The 25,009-nt window shown below is 40.2% G+C and overlaps 1 protein-coding gene across 2 annotated transcripts in view; it reads right to left on the bottom strand.

Moving 5' to 3' along the window:
• Positions 1–25,009, bottom strand: part of arhgef1b (Rho guanine nucleotide exchange factor (GEF) 1b) — a 155,108-nt gene that overhangs the window by 34,634 nt on the left and 95,465 nt on the right. For both annotated transcript variants that reach the window (XM_061915057.1, XM_061915056.1), the window contains exons 13-18: positions 19,818–19,959; positions 13,642–13,832; positions 8,292–8,438; positions 8,136–8,218; positions 4,890–5,015; positions 4,687–4,801 (exon numbers count right to left, since the gene is read on the bottom strand). In XM_061915057.1, coding sequence (XP_061771041.1) covers positions 4,687–4,801; positions 4,890–5,015; positions 8,136–8,218; positions 8,292–8,438; positions 13,642–13,832; positions 19,818–19,959 — 804 coding nt within the window. The remainder of the gene's footprint in view (positions 1–4,686; positions 4,802–4,889; positions 5,016–8,135; positions 8,219–8,291; positions 8,439–13,641; positions 13,833–19,817; positions 19,960–25,009) is intronic.

Here is a 25,009-nt window from a genome sequence, read left to right on the forward strand (position 1 = left end):
ATACAGGTATATTATGTCTATAACATATATACAATATATACCAATTACCATGTACAATATTACAGTATATGTGGCAGCCCCAGCATAAAATAGACAGAGGTGGGTAGTAACGCGCTACATTTACTCCGTTACATCTACTTGAGTAACTTTTGAAAAAAAATTTACTTTTAAGAGTAGTTTTTATGCAACATACTTTTACTTGAGTATATTTATAAAGAAGAAACGCTACTTTTACTCCGCTCCATTTATGTACAATCAGCTTGTTACTCGCTACTTTTTTTTTTATCGATCTGTTAATGCACGCTTTGTTTTGTTTTGATTTTGTCAGACACGCATTCAAAGTAGGAACTACGCGTGCCTGCGTTTAACCAATCACATGCAGTCACTGGTGACGTTGGACCAATCAAACAAAACCAGGCGGTCACGTGACCGTCACACGTCGAATCCGACCTAAAAAAGATGAAAAACTTACAGGGGTGTTACCATTTAGTGGTCAATTGTGCAGAATATGTACTGTACTGTGCAATCTACTAATACAAGTTTCAATAAATCAATCAAAAGTGTAAAGGAAAAAAGACACTTTTTATTTCAACCGTACTTCCCGTCACAAGCCAAAAACTGATCGCACAGTTCCTGTCTTCACAATATAAGAGCCGCTCCATCGCGCCTGCGCTAACAAAATAAGAGTCTCCGAAAGCCAGCGCAAACAAGCTAGCAAGCTACGGAGTTTGCCGCCAATGTATTTCTTGTAAAGTGTATAAAAACGAATATGGAAGCTGGACAAATAAGATGCCCAAAACCAACGACTTTCATGTGGCATTAGACAGAAAAGAGGAACTTTTTTTGTCCCCCATTTGAAAATGTGGACATTATCAGCACTATACTGTCTGATTCCAATCAATGCAAGTCATCAGAATCAGGTAATACACCAACTTATATTCTTGTCTTCATGAAAGATAGGAATCTATATGTTAAACATGCATGTATATTCATTAAAACACCTTTAACATGTCAACAAAAACGGCAAAATAAATAACTATAAATTATATACTGTATATATATATATCTATATCTATATATATATAAATATAAATTATATATATATATATATATATATATATATATACATATATATATATATATATACATATATATAAGTGATGACTTGCATTGATTGGAATCAGACAGTATAGTGCTGATAATGTCCCAATTTTCAAATGGCGGAGAAAAAAAGTTCCTCCTTTCTGTCTAATACCACATGAAAGTTGTTGGTTTTTAACATCTTATTTGTCCAGCTTCCATATTAGTTTTTATAAACTTTACATGAAATACATTGGCGGCAAACTCCGTAGTTTGCTAGCTTGTTTGCGCTGGCTTTCGGAGACTCTTATTTTGTTAGCGCAGGCGCGATGGAGCGGCACTTTTATTGTGAAGACAGGAACTGTGCGATCAGTCTTTGGGCTTTTGACGGGAAGTACGGTTGAAATAAAAAGTGTATTTTTTCCTTTACACTTTTGATTGAATGATAGAAACTTTTATTAGTAGATTGCACAGTACAGTACATATTCCGTACAATTGACCACTAAATGGTAACACCCCAATAAGTTTTTCAACTTGTTTAGGTCGGATTCCACGTGTGACGGTCACGTGACCGCCTGGTTTTGTTTGATTGGTCCAACGTCACCAGTGACTACATGTGATTGGTGAAACGCAGGCATGCGTAGTTCCTACTTAGAATGCGTGTCTGACAAAATCAAAACAAACAAAACGTGCATTAACAGATCGATAAAAAAAAAAAAAGTGGCGAGTAGCGACCTGATTGCAGATAAATGGAGCGGAGTAAAAGCAGCGTTCCTTCTCTATAAATATACTCAAGTAAAAGTAAAAGTATGTTGCATAAAAACTATTCTTAAAAGTACAATTTATCCCAAAAGTTACTCAAGTAGATGTAACGGAGTAAATGTAGCGCGTTACTACCCACCTCTGCACATTAGCAGTAATGCTACTTTTTGCAGCAACACTTTTGCCCCACACTTGACAAATTACGGTTGTCTGTTCGACATATTCCCGCTTGAAGCCAAACCACCGCCAGACGATGGACCCCCTGCTGTTTTTCTTGGGAATTAATTTGTCCTTTATTTGTTACCAGATTCACACCTTCTTTCTCTCGTATTACCACTCGCACCACAGCTAACGTTAACCATGCTGCTACCTCTCTGCTCCAGGAGGGCGTATGTGACGTATGTAAGAAGGTGCACTTGTCTGTGAGAAGGAGAGACAGGAAAGAGCGAGAAGAGCCTGTAGTGTCATGCCAGCAGCTAAAATCAACTGCGTGAGAAAGTATACTGTATTTTTCGAACTATAAGTCGCAGTTTTTTTCATAGTTTGGCCGGGGGTGCGACTTATACTTAAAAGGGACTTATGTGTGAAATTATTAACACATTACCATAAAATATCAAATAATATTATTTAGTTCATTCACGTAAGAGACTAGACGTATAAGATTTCATGGGATTTATGGATTAGGAGTGACAGATTGTTTGGTAAAAGTATAGCATGTTCTATATGTTATAGTTATTTGAATGACTCTTACCAAAATATGTTAGGTTAACATAGCAGGCACCTTCTCAGTTGGTTATTAATGCCTCATATAACGCAGTGGCCCCCAACCACCGGGCCGCGGCCCGCATTAGAATTTTTTATTCGTCTCGTCTTAAGACCCACTTTTATTCTTTGGCTTTTAACACTACGTGAGTTGTGTGGTCCTCTGTCCTCTATTGTCCTCTGTGTTTTTTATACACTTTGATTTCTATTTTATTGTTTGAATTGATTTTACCCTTTAAAATTGTGTTTAATCATATTTTTTTTTATATTTGTTTTACATTTATTTATTTTTTGTTTTTATTCAGTCATTGGTGGAGCATAATATTGTTTTTTTAATATTGTTTTTAACATGGCTGTGCAGCACTTTGGAAACGTTATTGTTGTTTGAATGTGCTATATAAATAAAGTGGATTGGATTGGATTTTTATAAAAAAATATATATATATAGATATATATATATATATATTAGGGTTGGGCAAATTAATGCGTTAATTACGAATTAACTCATCAATCTATTAACGCCGACAATTATTTTATTGCACATTTGCGTATGTTGTTTACATGCTTTTATTTTGTTAACGCCTTTTCTTAACGAGATGGCGTCGCCCGGATGGGCTTCGGTGTGGAGGGGCTCTTGGTAAAGATGGAACATTTGGCAAAAATACCGGACAATTCTGCAAATGTCATGGCTGGCTTACAGCGTGGTCACTCCGGGATCACTTACGACCGCTAGACAATTCTGGATGTGGATAGATCGGGCCGTTTTGGACTGAATGAGGCGTGCTTGCTAGACCGGCTAGCTAGCATGGGAATACTTTGCCGGCTACATCCAGCGGCCTGTGAAGCAGCGGAGTATATGTGTTGTCTGTTTATTTATGAATAATGCAGACCAGGAGTGTTGGCTGAGTTCTTAACGTTTGCTTTCAGAGCGTGCATATCACAACATACAAGATGCCGTCATGGCGACACAACCTATACCGGGCTACCGCGCATGCTCGTCACTCCTGTTGCATGCTGGGTAGGGTAGTTATTTTTTTCCCTGGCTCATAACATCACAATATAGTACCATGTATATGCGTTCAGTTTATCAAAGCACCAAGCAAACAATCGGAAAATTCCCATCATATCAATTCCTAGATATGGTCATAATTATTTTAAGTGCACTACGCAGAATAAACACAACATTATTAATATTGCTACTATGGATAATTTGATCAAAAATTCCCTAAAACAGCCCACTACCTATAATATAGTTTTTTTAAACATAAGACCCTGATAAAAAAAATGTTTCTGCTGTTACCTCAGAAATTGCCTGTTCAGATGTTATGATTGTGGCTCAGAGATTTGTATGTAGATTATATTTATTTTCCATAACAAACAGGATAACTTAAATACCCTGGCAGTGGCAATAAGCTTAAATGTTTGTATTTACATTTTTGGAGTTGATTTTCATAAAATATGCTATTTAACTGCTACTGTTTAACAAGGACTGATTTAAATTGTGTTTGCACAACAAATGTTTTGGCGCTTTTGTTCATGTGGGAGATTATTCCAATAAAGGTGCACTACACACTACTTTTGAATTCATTATTGGGCTTTGCGTATACAATGCAGTTAATCGCGATTAATCGGAGAAATAGTGCGATTAACTTCGATTAAAAATTTTAAACGTTGCCCAGCCCTAATATATATATATTTTTTAATTAAATCAACATAAAAAACACAATACACACTTACAATTAGTGCACCAACCACAAAAACCTCCCTTTTTCATGACAAAGAAAAATAAAAATAAAAAAAATATGGATTTATACTCCAGTGCGACTAATATATGTTTTTTTCCTTCTTTAATATGCATTTTCGGCAGGTACGACTTATACTCCGAAAAATACGGTACTCGAATACCACGATATAGTCATTTTCTATATCGCAGAGACGATCCCGCGATATATCGCCCAGCCCTAGTTGGATGTTGTTTAAGTGTCTGCCTTTCCTCCCAAAATCCCAGTTTTTGCCAGGTGTCAAATCGACTACTTTTTTTAGGAAACTTGCTTGCTTCCCACAAGAAAATAAAACACATACCAGTGTTCTTTGCGATGTTCTCCAGCAGCAGAGGATACTTGGTGAGCCTCTGCATCTCAAAGGGAATAATGTCCTTCAGCTGCAGCCTCCGACACTGAGGCTTGCTCTCCGCCTCCTGCCGAGAAAGCATGCACATGGTTCAGGAACAACGTGACTTCTTCTTCTTCTTTTTCTTTCACTATCTGGTAATGTGTGGGAGTTACCTGTATGAACGAGTTGAAGCGAGGTTCTTTCTTCTGCCGGCTCTTGATCTGGTCTAGGGCCCACGACTGGTGACTGCAGAAGCGGGCCGTCAGTTTCTGGAACCATTCGCCTTCCGTGCCCTCGAACTGCAACACGTGCAAGGAAATCAACTTCAAATGTCATCCAAGCAACGTTATCATGGACGCCCCTGCTTATTTCAGCAAGACAATGCCAAGCCGAGTGTTACAACAATGCGTTGCTGCCATTAAATTGTAAGTTAATGAATATTTGCAGAAAATATATATGTTTCTCAGTTGGAACATTAAGTATCTTGTCTTTGCAGTCTATTCAATTGAATATAAGTAGAAAAGGATTCCGTTTTTATTTACGGAATACACAACATGCCAACTTCACTGGTTTGGGGTTTCGTACATAATTCTCACCAGAAGGTTCTCCATATCTTTGACCGACACGTGCAAGGAAATCAACTTCAAATATGAAACTATTATGTGATTGTGGAGGAGGGCGTGGTCGGCGCGTCTCCTGCAGGAATGGGGTGTGTATGGCCCGGCCTCGCAGCCAGCGGCAGGTGAATAGAACGCCCAGCTGGGAAGGATGATCTAATCACCTGTCGCCCTTATTAGCAGCAGCCGGTGCGATACGCCGTGTTGGAGTTGAAGCCAGAGAGAGAGAGACACACACGGATGAGACAGAGACCGCTGGAAAGCAATTCTGACATATATATGACAATAAAAGACGTGCTGAAACCTGTCTACCGGGCTCCCGAGAGAACTGTCGGCACCAGGAGAACCCCCGCACACAGAGACAATCAGGGATATACACTAATTACATGCACAGTGAAATATGTCAAGCTTGTTTTTGTTCTAATAGTTTTGACAACCCCTTATTTTGTGATATTTTGTGAGAGCAGCCAGTTGAGGTGGTCCAGGCATCTGGTCAGGATGCCCCCGGTACGCCTCCCTGGGGAGGTGTTTAGGCCACTACCAACCGGTAAGAGACCGCGGGGAAGACCCAGGACACGTTTGGAAGACTATGTCCCCCAGCTGGCCTGGGAACGCCTTTGGATCCCCCGGGAAGAGCTAGACGAAGTGGCTGGGGAGAGGACAGTCTGGGCTTCTCTGCTTAGGCTGCTGCCCCCGCGACCCGCCCTCCGATAAGCAGAAGAAGATGGATGGATGGATGAATAATAAGCTGTGAGCCATAATCATCAAATGTATATAAAAAGAAGGTTTGAAATATTTAGAGTGGCTTACCTCATACATTAATTTCACATTATAAATCTAATTGCTAGATTAAAGAAAACCTTTTTTTGAGAAAGGGGGGGGGTTATTTTTTTTGGGCATGAAAAAGGGAGGTTTTTTGGGTTGGTGCCCTGATTGTAAGTGTATTTTGTGTTTTTTATGTTGATTTAATAAAAAGCTAAAAAAAAACAAAAAAAAAAAACAAATTTAATAAAATAAAATCAAAAATTGGGGGTCACTGCTGTAGGATGACAAGCAAAAAAAAAACAACAACAAAAAAGGCAAAAAGCTGTACTCTTTACACCCCCAAAACGTACGGAAAAAGAAGCCAAACCGTGGCCCTGAAACCAGGTACGGAGAGTAGCGTGGGTTACCTGTACTGATCCACCTTTAGTAAGCACAATCGTAGATATGAACAACATGACAGTTGTCAGTTGTTAGCACATATTCCATCCATCCATTTTCTACCACTTATTCCCTTTGGGGTCGCTGGTGCCTATCTCAGCTACAATCGGGCGGAAGGCGGAGACAATAGGCTTTAATATTATTTAAAAAAAATTGTGATATTAATCGAGATCGGATGATATGAACAATCCATTTCTACCGCTTATTCTCTTTTGGGGTCGCGGGGGGTGCTGGCGCCTATCTCAGCTACAATCGGGCGGAAGGCGGTGTACACCCTGGACAAGTCGCCACCTCATCACAGCTAGACAGACAACATTCCCACACTAGGGCCAATTTAGTGTTGCCAATCAACCTATCCCCAGGTGCATGTCTTTGGAAGTGGGAGGAAGCCGGAGTACCCGGAGGGGAACATGCAAACTCCACACAGAAAGATCCCGAGCCTGGATTTGAACCCAGGACTGCAGGACCTTTGTATTGTGAGGCAGACGCACTAACCCCTCTTCCACCGTGAAGCCCTACAGTTGTCAGTTGTTAGCATATATTCCATCCATCCATTTTCTACCGCTACCGCTTATTCCCTTTTTGTGTCGCGGGGGGTGCTGGTGCCTATCTCAGCTACAATCAGGCAATAGGCGGAGACAATCCGCTTTAATATTATTTAAAAAAAATAGTGATATTAATCGAGATCGGATGATATGAACAAATTAATCGTGATAATTTTTCTTTTTTTGCCATACCGCCCAGCCCCCAAAGCACTATTTGGCCCCGTTTACACTAAGGTTATCCAGGGTACATCACACCTAACATTATCCGTGTCCACACACAACAATACCACCGTTTTAGACCTCTGACCCCAAAGGGAATAAGCGGTAGAAAATGGATGGATGGCGTGACAGATGGTTTGGTAAAGGTATAGCATGTTCTATATGTTATAGTTATTTGTGAATTTAAATGTATTATATATGGATAATATATAGCATTTACGCAGCAACCACTGAACTGAATTATTACGGTTGGGTCCTTGGCCCATGGCAAAGGACTCCACAGGAGACCTTTGCCATGGGCCAAGGACCCTATTGAAACTGCTGTGTTTTATTATTATTCCGCACCTACGCGCTGTAATTTGACCCCCTTAACATGCTTCAAAACTAACCAAATTTGACACACACGTCGGTATAGCAAACCTTCCCAACATATTAAGCAACCAATCCCCCAAAATGAAAATTGCGCTCTAGCGCCCCCTAGGAAAAAATTACAGACAAAACTGCATGTAACTTCTGTTAGGAATGTCATAGCGACATGAAACAAAAACTCCTATGTAGGTCTGACTTAGACCCAATTTTCATACACTCACTTCTTTCAGCAAAAATCTACAGGAAGTTGGCAAAAACCCCTTCAAAATAAAATTTGCGCAAAAAATGCAATTTTTGCCTCTTTGCGCTGTAATTTGACCCCTTTAAAATGCTTCAAAAGTCACCAAACTTGGCGCACACATAAGGACTGGCGAATATTATCGGACCTTTCTCGTGATTATCATCGTTTTATAACTAAAAGTTGACCAAAAAGGCAACAAAGGAGAAAAAGACTGCGATGACTCACTCTGTTGAGGACTGTGGTGCTGATGGACTTGACGACAAAGTTGTCCTCCAGACGCAGTTTCTTCAGGCTCTCGTAGAAGTTATCTGGCCGGAAGACACAAACATGTTTTGTTGATGTGTTTCGAAAGGTGGCGTATTTGTGGTGTGAGACGCTCACAGTGCATTTCGATGATCTCGTCCAGGTTGGGGAAGATGGCAGCCAGCTCTGTGGCGCTCAGCAGCTCCTCTCTCTCCAGGGGCCTCGAGAAGATCATCTGAAGGACACTCAGCATGCGCACGTGGGCGTGCTCGGTGGCAAACAACTCTGAGACAGGTGGAAACACAAGAAGAAATGAATATACCGGTATATATATACATATATATATATGTAAGTGTGGGAAAAATCACAAGACTACTTCATCTCTACAGAACTGTTTCATGAGGGGTTCCCTCAATCATCAGGAGATTTTAATGGAAGCATTCACATACAATGGTTTGTATAGGGCACAGAGTGGGTGGGTACAAGCAGGCGTAGGGGCGTGGTGATTGGCTCATGTGTTACCTAGGAGGTGTTTCCGTCTGTGGCGGCATGTTGAAATGATTTCACTGCGCTTGTTGAGGGATGACAGGTCTGGGTGATATATAATAAACAGTTTCTCTTTTAAGCATAGGTTGCATCTTTTATTACCACTGTTGTAAGGTGTGCTGGATGCAAGAATTTGCCATGTTATTGAATATTCAACATTATTGTCTTTGAGGTTCCAAATGTGTTTGCTGAGTTCTGTAGAATTCCGCAAAGTCTGGTTTCTAAAGGAGGCGTTGTGATTATTCCATCTTGTTTTGAACGCTCCTTCGGTTAATCCTACATACGTGTCGGATGTGTTAATGTCCTTGCGTGTTACCTTTGCTTGGTAAACGACTGATGTCTGTAAGCACCCTCCATTGAGAGGGCAATCACCACGGTATCGAGCACTATTCTCTGGATAATCCAATCAAGATATATATATATATATATATATATATATATATATATATATATATATATATATGTAATAGAAATCAGCCGATTTGTTTTTTTCAGGGCCGTTACCCATTATTAATAGTCAAGGAGGCCGATAATTAAAAATATTTGGACCCGATATTCATTTGCATTAAAAGTTATTTACACATGAATATTATACAACAGTAAACAGCTGCACTAGGCTTTAAGTTGTTTCTTTTTTAAACATTATTTTTGAACCAGCATCAGATTTCACAAACAAATAGGGATGGGTCAAATTCAGAGGACAAACTTCACCACACCTAGTGTGTGTGTGTGTGTGAGACAATCTCTCATACTTGCCAACCTTGAGACCTCCGATTTCGGGAGGTGGCGGGTGTGGTTAGGGGCGTGTTTAAGAGGAGAGGAGTATATTTACAGCGAGATTCACCAAGTCAAGTATTTCATATATATATATAAGAAATACTTGAATTTTAGTGTTCATTTATTTACACATATACACACACATAACACTCATCTACTCATTGTTGAGTTAAGGGTTGAATTGTCCATCCTTGTTTTTCTAACCATATGCATGTACAGTAGATAGCAGTATTGTCCTGTTTAAGAGTGTCACAACATTGCTGTTTACGGCAGACAAACTGCTTTACGGTAGACAAAAACGGACTGCTGTTGTTGTGTGTTGTTTTACCGCGCTGGGAGGACGTTAATGAAACTGCTTAACAATAAACCCACAAAAGAAACCAAGAACTCGCCCTCGATCATTCTACAGTTATAACGTCATTGGACAGACACGCTCTTTATACACGCCCCCTCCAGCTCCGCCTGAATTTCAGGAGATTTTCAGGAGAAAATTTGTCCTGGGAGGTTTTCGGGAGAGGCGCTGAATTTCGGGAGTCTCCTGGAAAATCCGGGAGGGTTGGCAAGTATGCAATCATTGGTACTTTAACTTTAACTTTAAATGGGTTACACTATTTAAAACATTTTGATTCTCTAGAGCAGGGGTAGGGAACCTATGGCTCTGGAGCCAGATGTGGCTCTTTTGATGACTGCATCTGGCTCTCAGATAAATCTTAGCTGACATTGCTTAACACGATAAGTAATGAATAATTCCGCTGGTAATTACGATGTTAAAAATAACGTTCAAAATATAAAACATTCTCATCCATCCGTTTCCTACTGCACCTGTTCAAGAAATAACAATGTTATTAAAAATAATTAGAGACTTATTATACTCTAAAAATGATGGTTTTACTTAAAAAATGCACGCATTTAGTTGTATTCAGTGTTAAAAAATGTGATATGGCGCTCACGGAAATACATTTTAAAATATTTGGCTTTCATGGCTCTCTCAGCCAAAAAGCTTCCCGACCCCTGCTCTAGAGAAAAAGCGCTATATAAATATAATTCACATTTCACACACTTCACCTATATTACGTGTGCCTCATGCAAAAGAGCATCAATAATTGCATTTCAAAATATGAGAAATCTCCTGGGAAAATTGGTGATGGGATTTCTCTACATCACAATAACTTACCGATCTACTTAATTGTATATCGGTTTATGGATTTAATACATTGTAAGGTTTCCTCGTGAGGAACCCTTACGTATTGCAAACTTTTGAATACAATTAATTACTTTGAGGCACCTTCACGTCTTTTTAAGCTGCTTGACATCATTTCTTCCTGGATGGTACAGAAAATACGAGAATGCTTATCAACGTATATAGTTTTTTTGCCGATATCCGATATTGTCCAACTCTTAATTACCGATTCCGATATCAACCGATACTGATATATATGGTCGTGGAATGAACACATTATTATGCCTAATTTTGTTGTGATGCCCCACTGGATGCATTAAACAATGTAACAAGGTTTTCCCCCAAAAAATTAACTCATTGAAGTCACAAAGTGTATTATTTTTTTTCAACATGCCTCAAAACAGCAGCTTGGACTTTGAGACATGCTCTCCCTGAGAGAGCATGAGGAGGTTGAGGTGGGCGGGGTAGGGGGGGCTGGGTGGCGGTGTGGAGGTAGGAGGTAGCGGGGGAGTGTATATTGTAGCGTCCCGGAAGAGTTAGTGCTGCAAGAGATTCTGGGTATTTGTTCTGTTGTGTTACGGTACAGATGTTCTCCCGAAATGTGTTTGTCCTTCTTGTTTGGTGTGGGTTCATAGTGTGGCGCATATTTCTAATAGTGTTAAAGTTGTTTATACGGCCACCCTCAGTGTGACCTGTATGGCTGTTGACCAAGGACCAAAGTTGAGGAATGCTCATCAAAAACTTATTTGGAGCATCCCACAGGTGAGCAGGCTAATGGGGAACAGGTGGGTGCCATGATTGGGTATAAAAGCAACTTCCATGAAATGCTCAGTCATTCACAATCAAGGATGGGGCGAGGGTCACCACTTTGTGAACAAATGAGTGAGCAAATTGTCCAACAGTTTAAAAACAACATTAGGGATTTCACAATCTAGGGTCCGTAATATCATCAAAAGGTTCAGAGAATCTGGAGAAAATAACTGCACATAAGCGACAAAGCCAAAAAACAACATTGAATGCCTGTGACCTTGCATAAAAAAAAACAACATCAGTGTGTAAAGGATATCACCACAAGGGATCAGGAACACTTCAGAAAACCACTGTCAGTAACTACAGTTTGTCGCTACATCTGTAAGTACAAGTTAGAACTCTACTATGCAAAGCCAAAGCTATTTATCAACAACACCCAGAAAGGCCGTTGGCTTCGCTGGGCCCGATCTCATCTAAGATAGACTCATGCAAAGTGAAAAAGTGTTCTGTGGTCTGACGAGTCCACATTTCAAATTGTTTTTGGAAACTGTTGACGTCGTTTCTTCCGGACCCAAAGAGGAAACTAACCATCCGGACTGTTATAGGCTCAAAGTTCAAGAGCCAGCATCTGTGATGGTATGGGGATAATAATAATAATAATGGATTAGATTTATATCGCGCTTTTCTATTGTTATATACTCAAAGCGCTCACAGAGAAGTGGGAACCCATCATTCATTCACACCTGGTGGTGGTAAGCTACATCTGTAGCCACAGCTGCCCTGGGGTAGACTGACGGAAGTGTGGTTGCCACTTTGCGCCTACGGCCCCTCCGACCACCACCAATCATTCATTCATCATTCATTCACCAGTGTGAGCGGCACCGGGGGCAAAGGGTGAAGTGTCCTGCCCAAGGACAAAACGGCAGCGACTTTGATGTCAACAGGTGGGAAGCGAACCTGCAACCCTCAGGTTCCTGGCAAGGCCGCTCTACCCCCTACGCCATGCCGCCCCTGATGTATTAGTGCCTAAGGCATGGGTAACTAAGGCACCATTAATACAGGTTTTGGAGCAATCCAAGCAACGTCTTTTTTCATGGACGCCCCTGCTTATTTCAGCAAGACAATGCCAAGCCACGTGTTACAACACTCTGGCGTTGTAGTAAAAGAGTGCGGGTACTAGACTGGCCTGCCTGTAGTCCAGACCTGTCTCCCTTTGAAGATGTTTGGCGCAATACGAAGCCTAAAATACCACAACAGAGACCCCGGACTGTGGAACAACTTAAGTGAAGTGAATTATATTTATATAGCGCTTTTCTCTAATGACTCAAAGCGCTTTATATAGTGAAACTCAATATCTAAGTTACATTTAAACCAGTGTGGGTGGCACTGGGAGCAGGTGGGTAAAGTGTCTTGTTGCCCAAGGACACAACGGCAGTGACTAGGATGGCGGAAGCGGGAATCGAACCTGCAACCCTCAAGTTGCTGGCACCGCCACTCTACCAACCGGGCTATACGGCCCCTGTACATCAAGCAAGAATGGGAAATAATTCCACCTGAAAAGCTTCAAAAATTGGTCTCCTCAGTTCCTAAATGTTTACCGAGTGTTGTTAAAAGGAAAGGCCATGTAACACACTGGTAAAAATGCCCCTGTGCCAACTTTTTTGCATGTCTTGCCGCCATTAAATTCTAAGTTAAGGATTCCATTTTTTTCCATGTGTGAATGTGAGTGTGAATGTTGTCTGTCCATCTGTGTTGGCCCTGCGATGAGGTGGCGACTTGTCCAGGGTGTACCCCGCCATCCGCCCGACTGTAGCTGAGATAGGCGCCACCACCACCGCGACCCCAAAAGGAAATAAGCGGTAGAAATGGATGGATGGATGATTCTAAGCAAAATAATTAGGTTTCTCAGTTCCAACATTAAATATCTTGTCTTTGCAGTGAATTCAATTGAATATAAGTTGAAAAGGATTTGCAAATATTTGTAATCTGTTTTTATTTACCATTTACACAACGTGCCAACCTGCGATGAGGTGGCGACTTGTCCAGGGTGTACCCCGCCTTCCGCCCAATTGTAGCTGAGATAGGCACCCCCCGCGACCCCAAAAGGGAATAAGCGGTAAAAAACGGATGGATGGATGGACAACGTGGCAACTTCACTGATATTGGGTTTTGTAATTATATATAAAAAAAAAAAAGAAGAAGAGACCGATACTGATAAAGGTCAAAATGCCTCACCGTTGATGACCTCTTGCCTCTTGGTCTCCTTCTTGCTGAGGCTGGACAGAGCTTCCGGGGAGGCCAGCTCCCTCCAGTTGGGCGGGTCTTGCTCAAACTCCAGGAGGCGTGGCTCCATCTCCTCCGGCTGAGGGGCGGGGCTGGCGGGCGAGGAGGCGGAGCCCTCCTGGAGTTGAATGGCTCCTTCATTGCTGCGGCAAGAAAGGAACGAGGGTGTAGTAAGTGATCAATATTCAACCGGTCCCGACACCGTTCTACTGGACTTTCAGCCCGGGGGGGGTCTGTCCCTGCTGTGCATCTTACGAAAAGGGGTTGAGCGCCGCCGCTATGGTGGTCATGGTGGACGGCTGCAGGTCGACGTCGCTACGAGAGCGGGACTGTTTGTTTCGGGACGAGCCGCGGCGGCGCGAGAGCTGTCGATCCGTGCGAGCGCTCTCGCTACGTGATACCTTCTTACTGTGGGTGCAAGGGGACGCCAGAACGGCAAAATGGAAGAGACGACACAAGGAGGGAAAGGGAAACGGGAGTGTGAAAGAAAGCCGAGAGAGAAAAAGGCATTTGACTCGACGGCATCAACAGAAGAAAAAGAGAAATGACAGAGAAATAATGAGCATGCATACTTGGAACACAACCACACGTTATGTAGAGCAGGGGTCACCAACCTTTTTGGAACCAAGAGCTACTTCTTGGGTACTGATTAATGCCAAGGGCTACCAGTTTGATACACACTTAAATAAATTGCCAGAAATAGCCAATTTGCTCAATTTACCTTTAACTCTATGTTATTAGTAATAATTAATGATATTTATCTTTGTGGAAACACTGATCATCTTAATGGTTTCTCACAATAAATATATATAGAAACAGATAAATATGAAAAAAAAAAAAAAGGGTATTTCTGTCTGTCATTCAGTCGTACATTTTTTTCCTTCTACAGAAAGTTTTTGGTAGAAAATAAATGATGAAAAAAACACTTAATTGAACGGTTTAAAAGAGGAGAAAACAGGAAAAAAAAAGAAAATTAAATTTTGAAACATAGTTTATCTTCAATTTCCACTCTTTCACCAACCTTTCTGAAAGCAAGAGCTACTTCTTGGGTACTGATTAATGTGAAGGGCTACCAGTTTGATACACACTTAAATACATTGCCAGAAATAGCCAATTTGCTCAATTTACCTTTAACTCTATGTTATTAGTAATAATTAATGATATTTATCTTTGTGGAAACACTGATCATCTTAATGATTTCTCACAATAAATATATATAGACACAAAAAAATATGAAAAAAAAGGGCATTTTTGTTCCTTTTACGGATAAATAAATATATATAAATATAAATATGAAAAAAAAAAAGGGTATTTCTGTCTGTCATTCAGTCGTACATTTTTTTCCTTCTACAGAAAGTTTTCTGTAGCGAATAAATGATGAAAAAAACACCTAATTGAACGGTTTAAAAGACGAGAAAACAGGAAAAAAAATGAAAATTATATTTTGAAACATAGTTTATCTTCAATTTCGACAATTTAAAATTCAAATTTCAACCGCAAAAAAGAAGACAAAAACCACCTAATTCGAATCTTTTTGAAAATATTACAAAAATAGTTTATGGAACATCATTAGTAATTTTTCCTGATTAAGATTAATTTGAGAATTAATATATATATAATATATATATATATATATATATATATATATATATATATATATATATATATATATATATATATATATATATATAAATGGGCATTTCTGTCTGTCATTCCGTCGTACATTTTTTTTCCTTTTACAGATGGTTTTTTGTAGCGCATAAATGATGAAAAAAAAACACCTAATTGAACGGTTTAAAAGAGGGGAAAACAGGAAAAAAAAAAAAGAAAATTAAATTTTGAAACATAGTTTATCTTCAATTTCGACTCTTTAAAATTCAAAATTCAACCGGAAAAAAAGAAGACAAAAACTAGCTAATTCAAATCTTTATGAAAAAATTAAAAAATAATTTATGGAAAATCATTAGTAATTTTTCCTGATTAAGATTAATTTTAGAAATTTGATGACATGTTTTAAGTAGGTTAAAATCCAATCTGCACTTTGTTAGAATATATAACAAATTGGACCGAGCTATATTTCTAACAAAGACAAATCATTATTTCTTATAAATTTTCCAAAACAAAATTTTTAAAATAAATTCAAAAGACTTTGAAATAAGATTTAAATTTGATTCCACATATTTTCTAGATTTGCCAGAATATTTTGAATTTTAATTATAATAAGTTTCACAAATATTCTTTGTCGAAAAAAAAAGAAGCTAAAATGAAGAATTAAATTGAAATGTATTTATTATTCTTTACAATAAAAAAAAAAAATACTTGAACATTGATTTAAATTGTCAGGAAAGAAGAGGAAGGAATTTAAAAGGTAAAACGGTATATGTGTTTAAAAATCCTAAATCATTTTTAAGGTTGTATTTTTTTCTCTAAATTGTCTTTCTGAAAGTTATAAGAAGCAAAGTAAAAAAAAAAAAAAAGAATTTATTTAAACAAGTTAAGACCAAGTCTTTAAAATACTTTCTTAGATTTTCAATTCTATTTGAGTTTTGTCTCTCTTAGAATTAAAAACATCCAGCAAAGCGAGACCAGCTTGCTAGTAAATAAATACAATTTAAAAAATAGAGGCAGCTCACTGGTAAGTGCTGCTATTCGAGCTATTTTTAGAACAGGCCAGCGTGCGACTCATCTGGTCCTTACGGGCGACCTGGTTGGTGACCCCTGCGTTATGCACACTCTAGTGTGTCCTAATCAATAAACATCCACTAACAATATTTCAGGGAAACAATACTTAACTCTGCATTGTGTTACCCAGTGACTGAGAGAGTGAGTGTGTGTGTGTGTGCAATGTGTTGTGTGCCTGCAGCGTGTCCGCCGCTCAGCCAAGGCGCCGAGACCCACCTTCTCTTCCGTCTGTGGAAACACGAGGACACCACAACATTACACAACCCGATCTACCAGGTGCACGAAAGCCCCCGCTGCCGGCGCAACATGGAGATGCACACGGGACAGCGTGGATGTCTTCAGACAAGCGCACAACATGAGCTGCGACAACACATTTAACACAAAAACCTACCTATGCAATAAGCTAGCGTTGAATTGCTAAAGAGCACAGTGGAGCTGGTAAGGTGGATTATTTCAGAACTGAAGGTCATTGAAATGGAAACTGCTTGTGTCGGCAAATGCAGGGTCTGTACAAATTTGCTTTACTTACACAACTTTGTGTCCATCGTCATATTGTACTGAGCAGCGATTAAAGACACACACGCTTTCATTGTTGTGCCAACATAGCACATTTCAATTCCTGTTCTATGGTTAACATACAGTATGTCCTCGTTGTAAACTGAGGTGGCGTCATAAAAACATCAATGTGTGCATTTCAAGAGGGGAGAACATTTAGGGCCTGATCTACTACTAAGATCTAATTATCCATCCATCCATTTTCTTCCGCTTATCCGAGGTCGGGTCGCGGGGGGCAACAGCCTAAGCAGGGAAGCCCAGACTTCCTTCTTCTCCAGTCACTTCGTCTAGCTCTTCCCGGGGGATCCCGAGGTGTTCCCAGGCCAGCCGGGAGACATAGTCTTCCCAACGTGTCCTGGGTCTTCCCCTGGCCTCCTACCGGTTGGACGTGCCCTAAACACCTCCCTAGGGTGGCATCCTGACCAGATGCCCGAAACACCTCATCTGGCTAATCTCCATGTGGAAGGAGCAGCGGCTTTACTTTGAGTTCCTCCCGGATGGCAGAGCTTCTCACCCTATCTCTAAGGGAGAGACCCGCCTCATTTCGGCCGCTTGTACCCGTGATCTTATCCTTTCGTTCATGACCCAAAGCTCATGACCATAGGTGAGGATGGGAACGTAGATCGACCGGTAAATTGAGAGTTTTGCCTTCCGGCTTAGCTCCTTCTTCCCCACAACGGATCGGTACAACGTTCGCATTACTGAAGACGCCGCACCGATCCGCCTGTCGATCTCACGATCCACTCTTCCCTCACTCGTGAACAAGACTCCTAGGTACTTAAACTCCTCCACTTGGGGCAGGGTCTCCTCCCCAACCCGGAGATGGCACTCCACCCTTTTCCGGGCGAGAACCATGGACTCGGACTTGGAGGTGCTGATTCTCATTCCGGTCGCTTCACACTCGGCTGCAAACCGATACATTGAGAGCTGAAGATCCTGGTTAGAAGAAGCCATCAGGACCACATCATCTGCAAAAAGCAGAGATCTAATCCTGCGGTCACCAAACCGGAACCCCTCAACGCCTTGACTGCGCCTAGAAATTCTGTCCCATAAAAGTTATGAACAGAATCGGTGACAAAGGACAGCCTTGGCGGAGTCCAACTAATTAACAAGCGCTAAATGGCGGTTGAAACTATAAAATTATGTGTACTATTATTGGGAGGGTTGTTTGTGATCTACTAAAACTGTGTGTGCCACTGATAATATGTGCAATGTGGTGCAAACCGCCCTATTTAAATGTGGTGTTGTGTTTACCATGGAGACACTCATTTACTTCCACATTTATGGCATCCTATTGTCAAACTGGTGGTCTTTCGAATGTTGTTGACATGCAGCACACAAGTATAATATGAACCATCTTTTCTAGGCTACATTGAAGCATGATCCCGACAACAAAAAACTACTTTTAGTGCTCTAGGAGGCGCTGCGGTGTTGTGATGGTGCAGACGCAAGAAAACGTTAGATTTTTTTCATACGGAACATGTATTATAATATATTTTCTATAATAATAATAATAATAGAGGCAATTATTAGGTTTTACTACTTACGTATCAAATACAACACGGTCTAGCTCCATCCTATCTTGCCGATTGTATTGCACCATATGTCCCGGCAAGAAATCTGCCTTCAAAAGACTCCGGCTTATTAGTGATTCCTAGAGCCCAAAAAAAGTCTGCGGGCTATAGAGCGTTTTCATTTCGGGCTCCAGTACTCTGGAATGCCCTCCCGGTAACAGTTCGAGATGCTACCTCAGTAGAAGCATTTAAGTCTCACCTTAAAACTCATTTGTATACTCTAGCCTTTAAATAGACCTTCTTTTTAGACCAGTTGATCTGCCGCTTCTTTTCTTTTTCTCCTATGTCCCACTCTCCCTTGTGGAGGGGGTCCGGTCCGATCCGGTGGCCATGTACTGCTCACCTGTGTATCGGCTGGGGACATCTCTGCGCTGCTGATCCGCCTCCGCTTGGGATGGTTTCCTGTGGACGGGACTCTCGCTGCTGTGTTGGATCCGCTTTGGACTGGACTCTTGCGACTGTGTTGGATCCATTATGGATTGAACTTTCACAGTATCATGTTGGACCCGCTCGACATCCATTGCTTTCCTCCTCTCCAAGGTTCTCATAGTCATCATTGTTACCGACGTCCCACTGGGTGTGAGTTTTCCTTGCCCTTATGTGGTCCTACCGAGGATGTCGTAGTGGTTTGTGTTGTGGTTTGTGCAGCCCTTTGAGACACTAGTGATTTAGGGCTATATAAGTAAACATTGATTGATTGATTGAATAATAGGGCTGATAATATCCACAATTAACCCCTTAGTTGCATATACAGTAGAACGAGGATTCATATGGCCCATTCGTCATGGTTTTACCTGACACATGAAACGTGACAAAACGGCAATAGACTGTTGAATATCTTAAAATGAGTTATGTGGTAATTCCAACTTGGACCGGAGCGCCAGTTACTATGTAGGGTGGCTCTTTCCATCCCACCCCGTTCTCTCCCGTGAGATCCACCCAGGATTGGGGCCACATGAATCCCTTCTCTACCGTGTAGTAAAGTAGCACTCCGCATGAACAAGTTGCACAGACAGGCAACATAAACTGCAGTTTCAAACGTGACGGGCATCAGGACAGCAAACACACAAGTGGGACAAAATGACAGGGAGGGGGAAAAAAAGGTGTGAAGGAGAGAGAGAGAGAGAAGAAGGCTGGGCTGTTCTGTCGCTTTTCTTCCAGTATTTCCGGGATTTGTTTGCGACGAGCGGTGGACAGCATGACAAAAAGCTAGCACACAGCAGAGACAGACAGCTGGGGTGTGGAGTTTTACCAGACTCCCCACCCCCTCAGGGCTGATCACGATTATTGGACCGGTCTTTTCTCACGTTCCCTTACCTGTCCTTCTCCAAAGTCTCCTCTGTGAGGCCGTCGCCGGTCGAGAAAGGCTCCCCGGCGGCCAGCGAGCCTCCGATACCGACGGGGGACGCGTCTCCCCGGTCGGAAAAGGCCGGCGGCTCTAAACGGTTGCTAGAAAGACCTGGAATGTTGGAGATAGGAGGAAGTGAAGTGAATTATATTTATATAGCGCTTTTCTCAAGTGACTCATAGCGCTTTACATAGTGAAACCCAATATCTAAGTTACATTTAAAGCAGTGTGGGTGGCACTGGGAGCAGGTGGGTAAAGTGTCTTGTTGCCCAAGGACACAACGGCAGTGACTAGGATGGCGGAAGCGGGAATCGAACCTGCAACCCTCAAGTTGCTGGCACGGCCACTCTACCAACCGAGCTATGCCGCCTAAGAGGTTAAAGCAGGGGTCACCAACCTTTTTGAAAGCAAGACCTACTTTTTGGGGACTGATTAATGCGAAGGGCTACCAGTTTGATACACACTTAAATAAATTGCCAGAAATAGCCAATTTGCTCAATTTACCTTTAATAAATAAATCTATATATATATAAAAATTGGTATTTCTGTCATTCCGTCGTACATTTTTTTTCCTTTTACGGATGTTTTTTTTGTAGCGAACAAATGATGAAAAAAACACCTAATTGAACGGTTTAAAAGAGGAGAAAACAGGAAAAAAATGAAAATTTTGAAACATAGTTTATCTTCAATTTCCACTCTTTAAAATTCAAAATTCAACTGAAAAAAAGAAGAGAAAAACTAGCTAATTCGAATCTTTTTGAAAAAATTACAAAAAGAATTTATGGAACATCATTAGTAATTTTTCCTGATTGAGATTAATTTGAGAATTAATATATATATATATAAAAATGGGCATTTTTGTCTGTCATTCCGTCGTACATTTTTTTTCCTTTTACGGATGTTTTTTTGTAGCGAATAAATGATGAAAAAAACACCTAATTGAACGGTTTAAAAGAGGAGAAAACAGGAAAAAAAAAAGAAAATTAAATGTTGAAACATAGTTTATCTTCAATTTCGACAATTTAAAATTAAAATTTCAACCGCAAAAAAGAAGACAAAAAACAGCTAATTCGAATCTTTTTGAAAATATTACAAAAATGATTTATGGAACATCATTAGTAATTTTTCCTGATTGAGATTAATTTGAGAATTAATATATATATATATATAAAAATGGGCATTTTTGTCTGTCATTCCGTCGTACATTTTTTTTCCTTTTACGGATGTTTTTTTGTAACGAATAAATGATGAAAAAAACACCTAATTGAACGGTTTAAAAGAGGAGAAAACAGGAAAAAAATGAAAATTTTAAAACATAGTTTAGCTTCAATTTCGACTCTTTAAAATTCAAAATTCAACCGCAAAAAAGAAGACAAAAAACAGCTAATTCGAATCTTTTTGAAAATATTACAAAAATAATTTATGGAACATCATTAGTAATTTTTCCTGGTTAAGATTAATTTGAGAATTAATATATATATATATATAAAAATGGGCATTTTTGTCTGTCATTCCGTCGTACATTTTTTTTCCTTTTACGGATGTTTTTTTGTAACGAATAAATGATGAAAAAAACACCTAATTGAACGGTTTAAAAGAGGAGAAAACAGGAAAAAAATGAAAATTTTAAAACATAGTTTAGCTTCAATTTCGACTCTTTAAAATTCAAAATTCAACCGCAAAAAAGAAGAGAAAAACTAGCTAATTCGAATCTTTTTGAAAAAATTACAAAAATAATTTATGGAACATCATTAGTAATTTTTCCTGATTGAGATTAATTTGAGAATTAATATATATATATATAAAAATGGGCATTTTTGTCTGTCATTCCGTCGTACATTTTTTTTCCTTTTACGGACATTTTTTTGTTGCGAATAAATGATGAAAAAAACACCTAATTGAAAGGTTTAAAAGAGAAGAAAACAGAAAAAAAAAAGAAAATTTTGAAACATAGTTTAGCTTCAATTTCGACTCTTTAAAATTCAAAATTCAACTGAAAAAAAGAAGAGAAAAACCAGCTAATTCGAATCTTTTTGAAAATATTACAAACATAATTTATGGAACATCATTAGTAATTTTTCCTGATAAACTGTTTTTCGGAGTGCTGCAGATAGAAACAATAAAAAGTAATTCAATTATAAGCATACTTTTTTTTTTTTTTACTAATATTAATACTCATGAGTACCAGGTGTTTATTTGAAGAAAGGCTTCTTCTTTTTGAGGCAAGGAGTTATTTTGTGCCAAAGTCTTTTGTGTATTGGTTGGTGGAGAATATTTAATGATCAGAATGTGTCCTTTTGTACATAGCGTCCAATTAACTACCGTATATATATATATATATATATATATATATATATATATATATATATATATATATATATATATATATATATGTGTATGTGTGTACAGTGTACGTGTGTATGTATACACATGTTTATATATGTATATGTATAAGTGCGTGTATATATATACACACATGTATATCTATGTATGTGTATATATATGCATATATATATATATACATGTATATATGTGTATATATACATGTATCAATGTGTGTGTATATACTGTATATATGTGTGTGTATGTATATATATATATATATATGGGGTCTTGGAGGTTAACCCCTTTACTGCTGTTACCCCAGGTGTCCCTTGGCAAAGGCCTAGTACTTGACTGCCCCCTAGCCAGGGATACGGTGAAGACCTCAACGGCGGAGCAGGCATAAGACGGTAGATTTAAGAACTACCACAACGGCTGCGATGGCGGAAGAAGGCTGCAGCAGAAAAGGGTCCCCGGTCGTCTTGGACTCCACGCCACTGGACCCAGGCCCGATTTCTGTCAAGGATCGTGTGGTGGCTGTCTGTGCACCAGTCTCCCCACGCAAGACAAAGTCACACACAGGCATCCTCCATAAAAGGGATACACCCCTACCAGGAGGATCGTCATACTCGTTCGAGTGACCGCCGATAATAATAAGACATCCATCCATTTTCCACCGCTTATTCCCTTTTGGAGTCGCGGGGGGTGCTGGCGCCTATCTCAGCTACAATCGGGCGGAAGGCGGGGTACACCCTGGACAAGTCGCCACCTCATCGCAGGGCCAACACAGACAGACAGACAACATTCACACACTAGTGTTGCCAATCAACCTATCCCCAGGTGCATGTCTTTGGAAGTGGGAGGAAGCCGGAGTACCCGGAGGGAACCCACGCACTCACGGGGAGAACATGCAAACTCTACACAGAAAGTTCCCGGGCCTGGATTTGAACCCAGGACTGCAGGACCTTCTTATTGTGAGGCAGACGCACTAACCCCTCTGACACCGTGAAGCCGAGGCCCAATGTGGCCATCCATCCATCCATTTTCTACCGCGTATTCCCTTTCGGGGTCGCTGGCGCCTATCTCAGCTACAATCGGGCGGAAGGCAGGGTACACCCTGGACAAGTCGCCACCTCCATAATGACATTGTCAATCAAACAGAAGAAGTCTGGAGCTACGATTATACAGAAGTTTCTTATGCGCAAAAAATATTAGCTCGGTTGGTAGAGTGGCCGTGCCAGCAACTCGAGGGTTGCAGGTTCGATTCCCGCTTCCGCCATCCTAGTCACTGCCGTTGTGTCCTTGGGCAAGACACTTTACCCACCTGCTCCCAGTGCCACCCACACTGCTTTAAATGTAACTTAGATATTGGGTTTCACTATGTAAAGCGCTTTGAGTCACTAGAGAAAAGCGCTATATAAATATAATTCACTTCACTACTAAAGGTTTTGCATTTTTAGTTTATTGACAGTTTAGTTAAAAAACATATCCGCCATCTATTTAGTTTATTTATTTTAGTGCAACATAATAATAATGAAATGTATTTTTTGTCAGTTATTTATTACTTATATAAAATATTTAGTAAGTCATTATTTTTCTAATCAGCCTGACTGAAGCCTAATGTTTATGTTGGTTTAATAAATACTAATATTTGTGATTAACATCCATCCATCCATTTTCTACCGCTTATTCCCTTTCGGGATCGTTGGGGGCGCTGGCGCCTATCTCAGCTATAATTGGGCGGAAGGCAGGGTACACCCTGGACAAGTCGCCACCTCATCGCAGGGCCAACACAGATAGACAGACAACATTCACACTCACATTCACACACTAGGGCCAATTTAGTGTTGCCAATCAACCTATCCCCAGGTGCAAGTCTTTGGAGGTGGGAGGGGCCTATCCCCAGGTGCACGTCTTTGGAGGTGGGAGGGGCCTATCCCCAGGTGCATGTCTTTGGAAGTGGGAGGAAGCCGGAGTACCCGGAGGGAACCCACGCAGTCACGGGGAGAACATGCAAACTCTACACAGAAAGTTCCCGAGCCTGGATTTGAACCCAGGACTGCAGGACCTTCGTATTGTGAGGCAGACGCACTAACCCCTCTGCCACCGTGATGCCGAGGCCCAATGTGGCCATAATGACATTATCAATCAAACAGAAGAAGTCTGGAGCTACGATTATACAGAAGTTTCGTATGCGCAAAAAATATTAGCTTGGTTGGTAGAGCGGCCGTGCCAGCAACTTGAGGGTTGCAGGTTCGATTCCCGCCTCCGCCGTCCTAGTCACTGCCGTTGTGCAAGACACTTTACCCACCTGCTCCCAGTGCCACCCACACTGCTTTAAATGTAACTTAGATATTGGGTTTCACTATGTAAAGCGCTTTGAGTCACTAGAGAAAAGCGCTATATAAATATAATTCACTTCACTACTAAAGGTTTTGCATTTTTAGTTTATTGACAGTTTAGTTAAGAAACATATCCACCATCTATTTAGTTTATTTATTTTAGTACAACATAATTATATGTCAATGTATTTTTTGTCAGTTATTTATTACTTATATAAAATATTTGGTAAGTCATTATTTTTGTAATCAGCCTGACTGAAGCCTAATGTTTATGTTGGTTTAATAAATACTAATATTTGTAATTAACACATGCTTTCATGTCATTTTACACATTTGGAAACTGTAAGTTGGATATTATTATAGAATATAATTAAAATAAAGCGTAAGATTAGTAATTTAGTGCTAAAATTGGAGTGGAAATGTTGGGCCCCGGGGTCAAAAATGCTGGTAATAAGGTACTGTACATACAGTATGTAGAAGGTATTTGCTCCTTCCTC

The sequence above is a fragment of the Nerophis ophidion genome, linkage group LG11 (assembly GCF_033978795.1).
Source record: "Nerophis ophidion isolate RoL-2023_Sa linkage group LG11, RoL_Noph_v1.0, whole genome shotgun sequence".
In the NCBI taxonomy this organism is placed as follows: domain Eukaryota; kingdom Metazoa; phylum Chordata; class Actinopteri; order Syngnathiformes; family Syngnathidae; genus Nerophis; species Nerophis ophidion.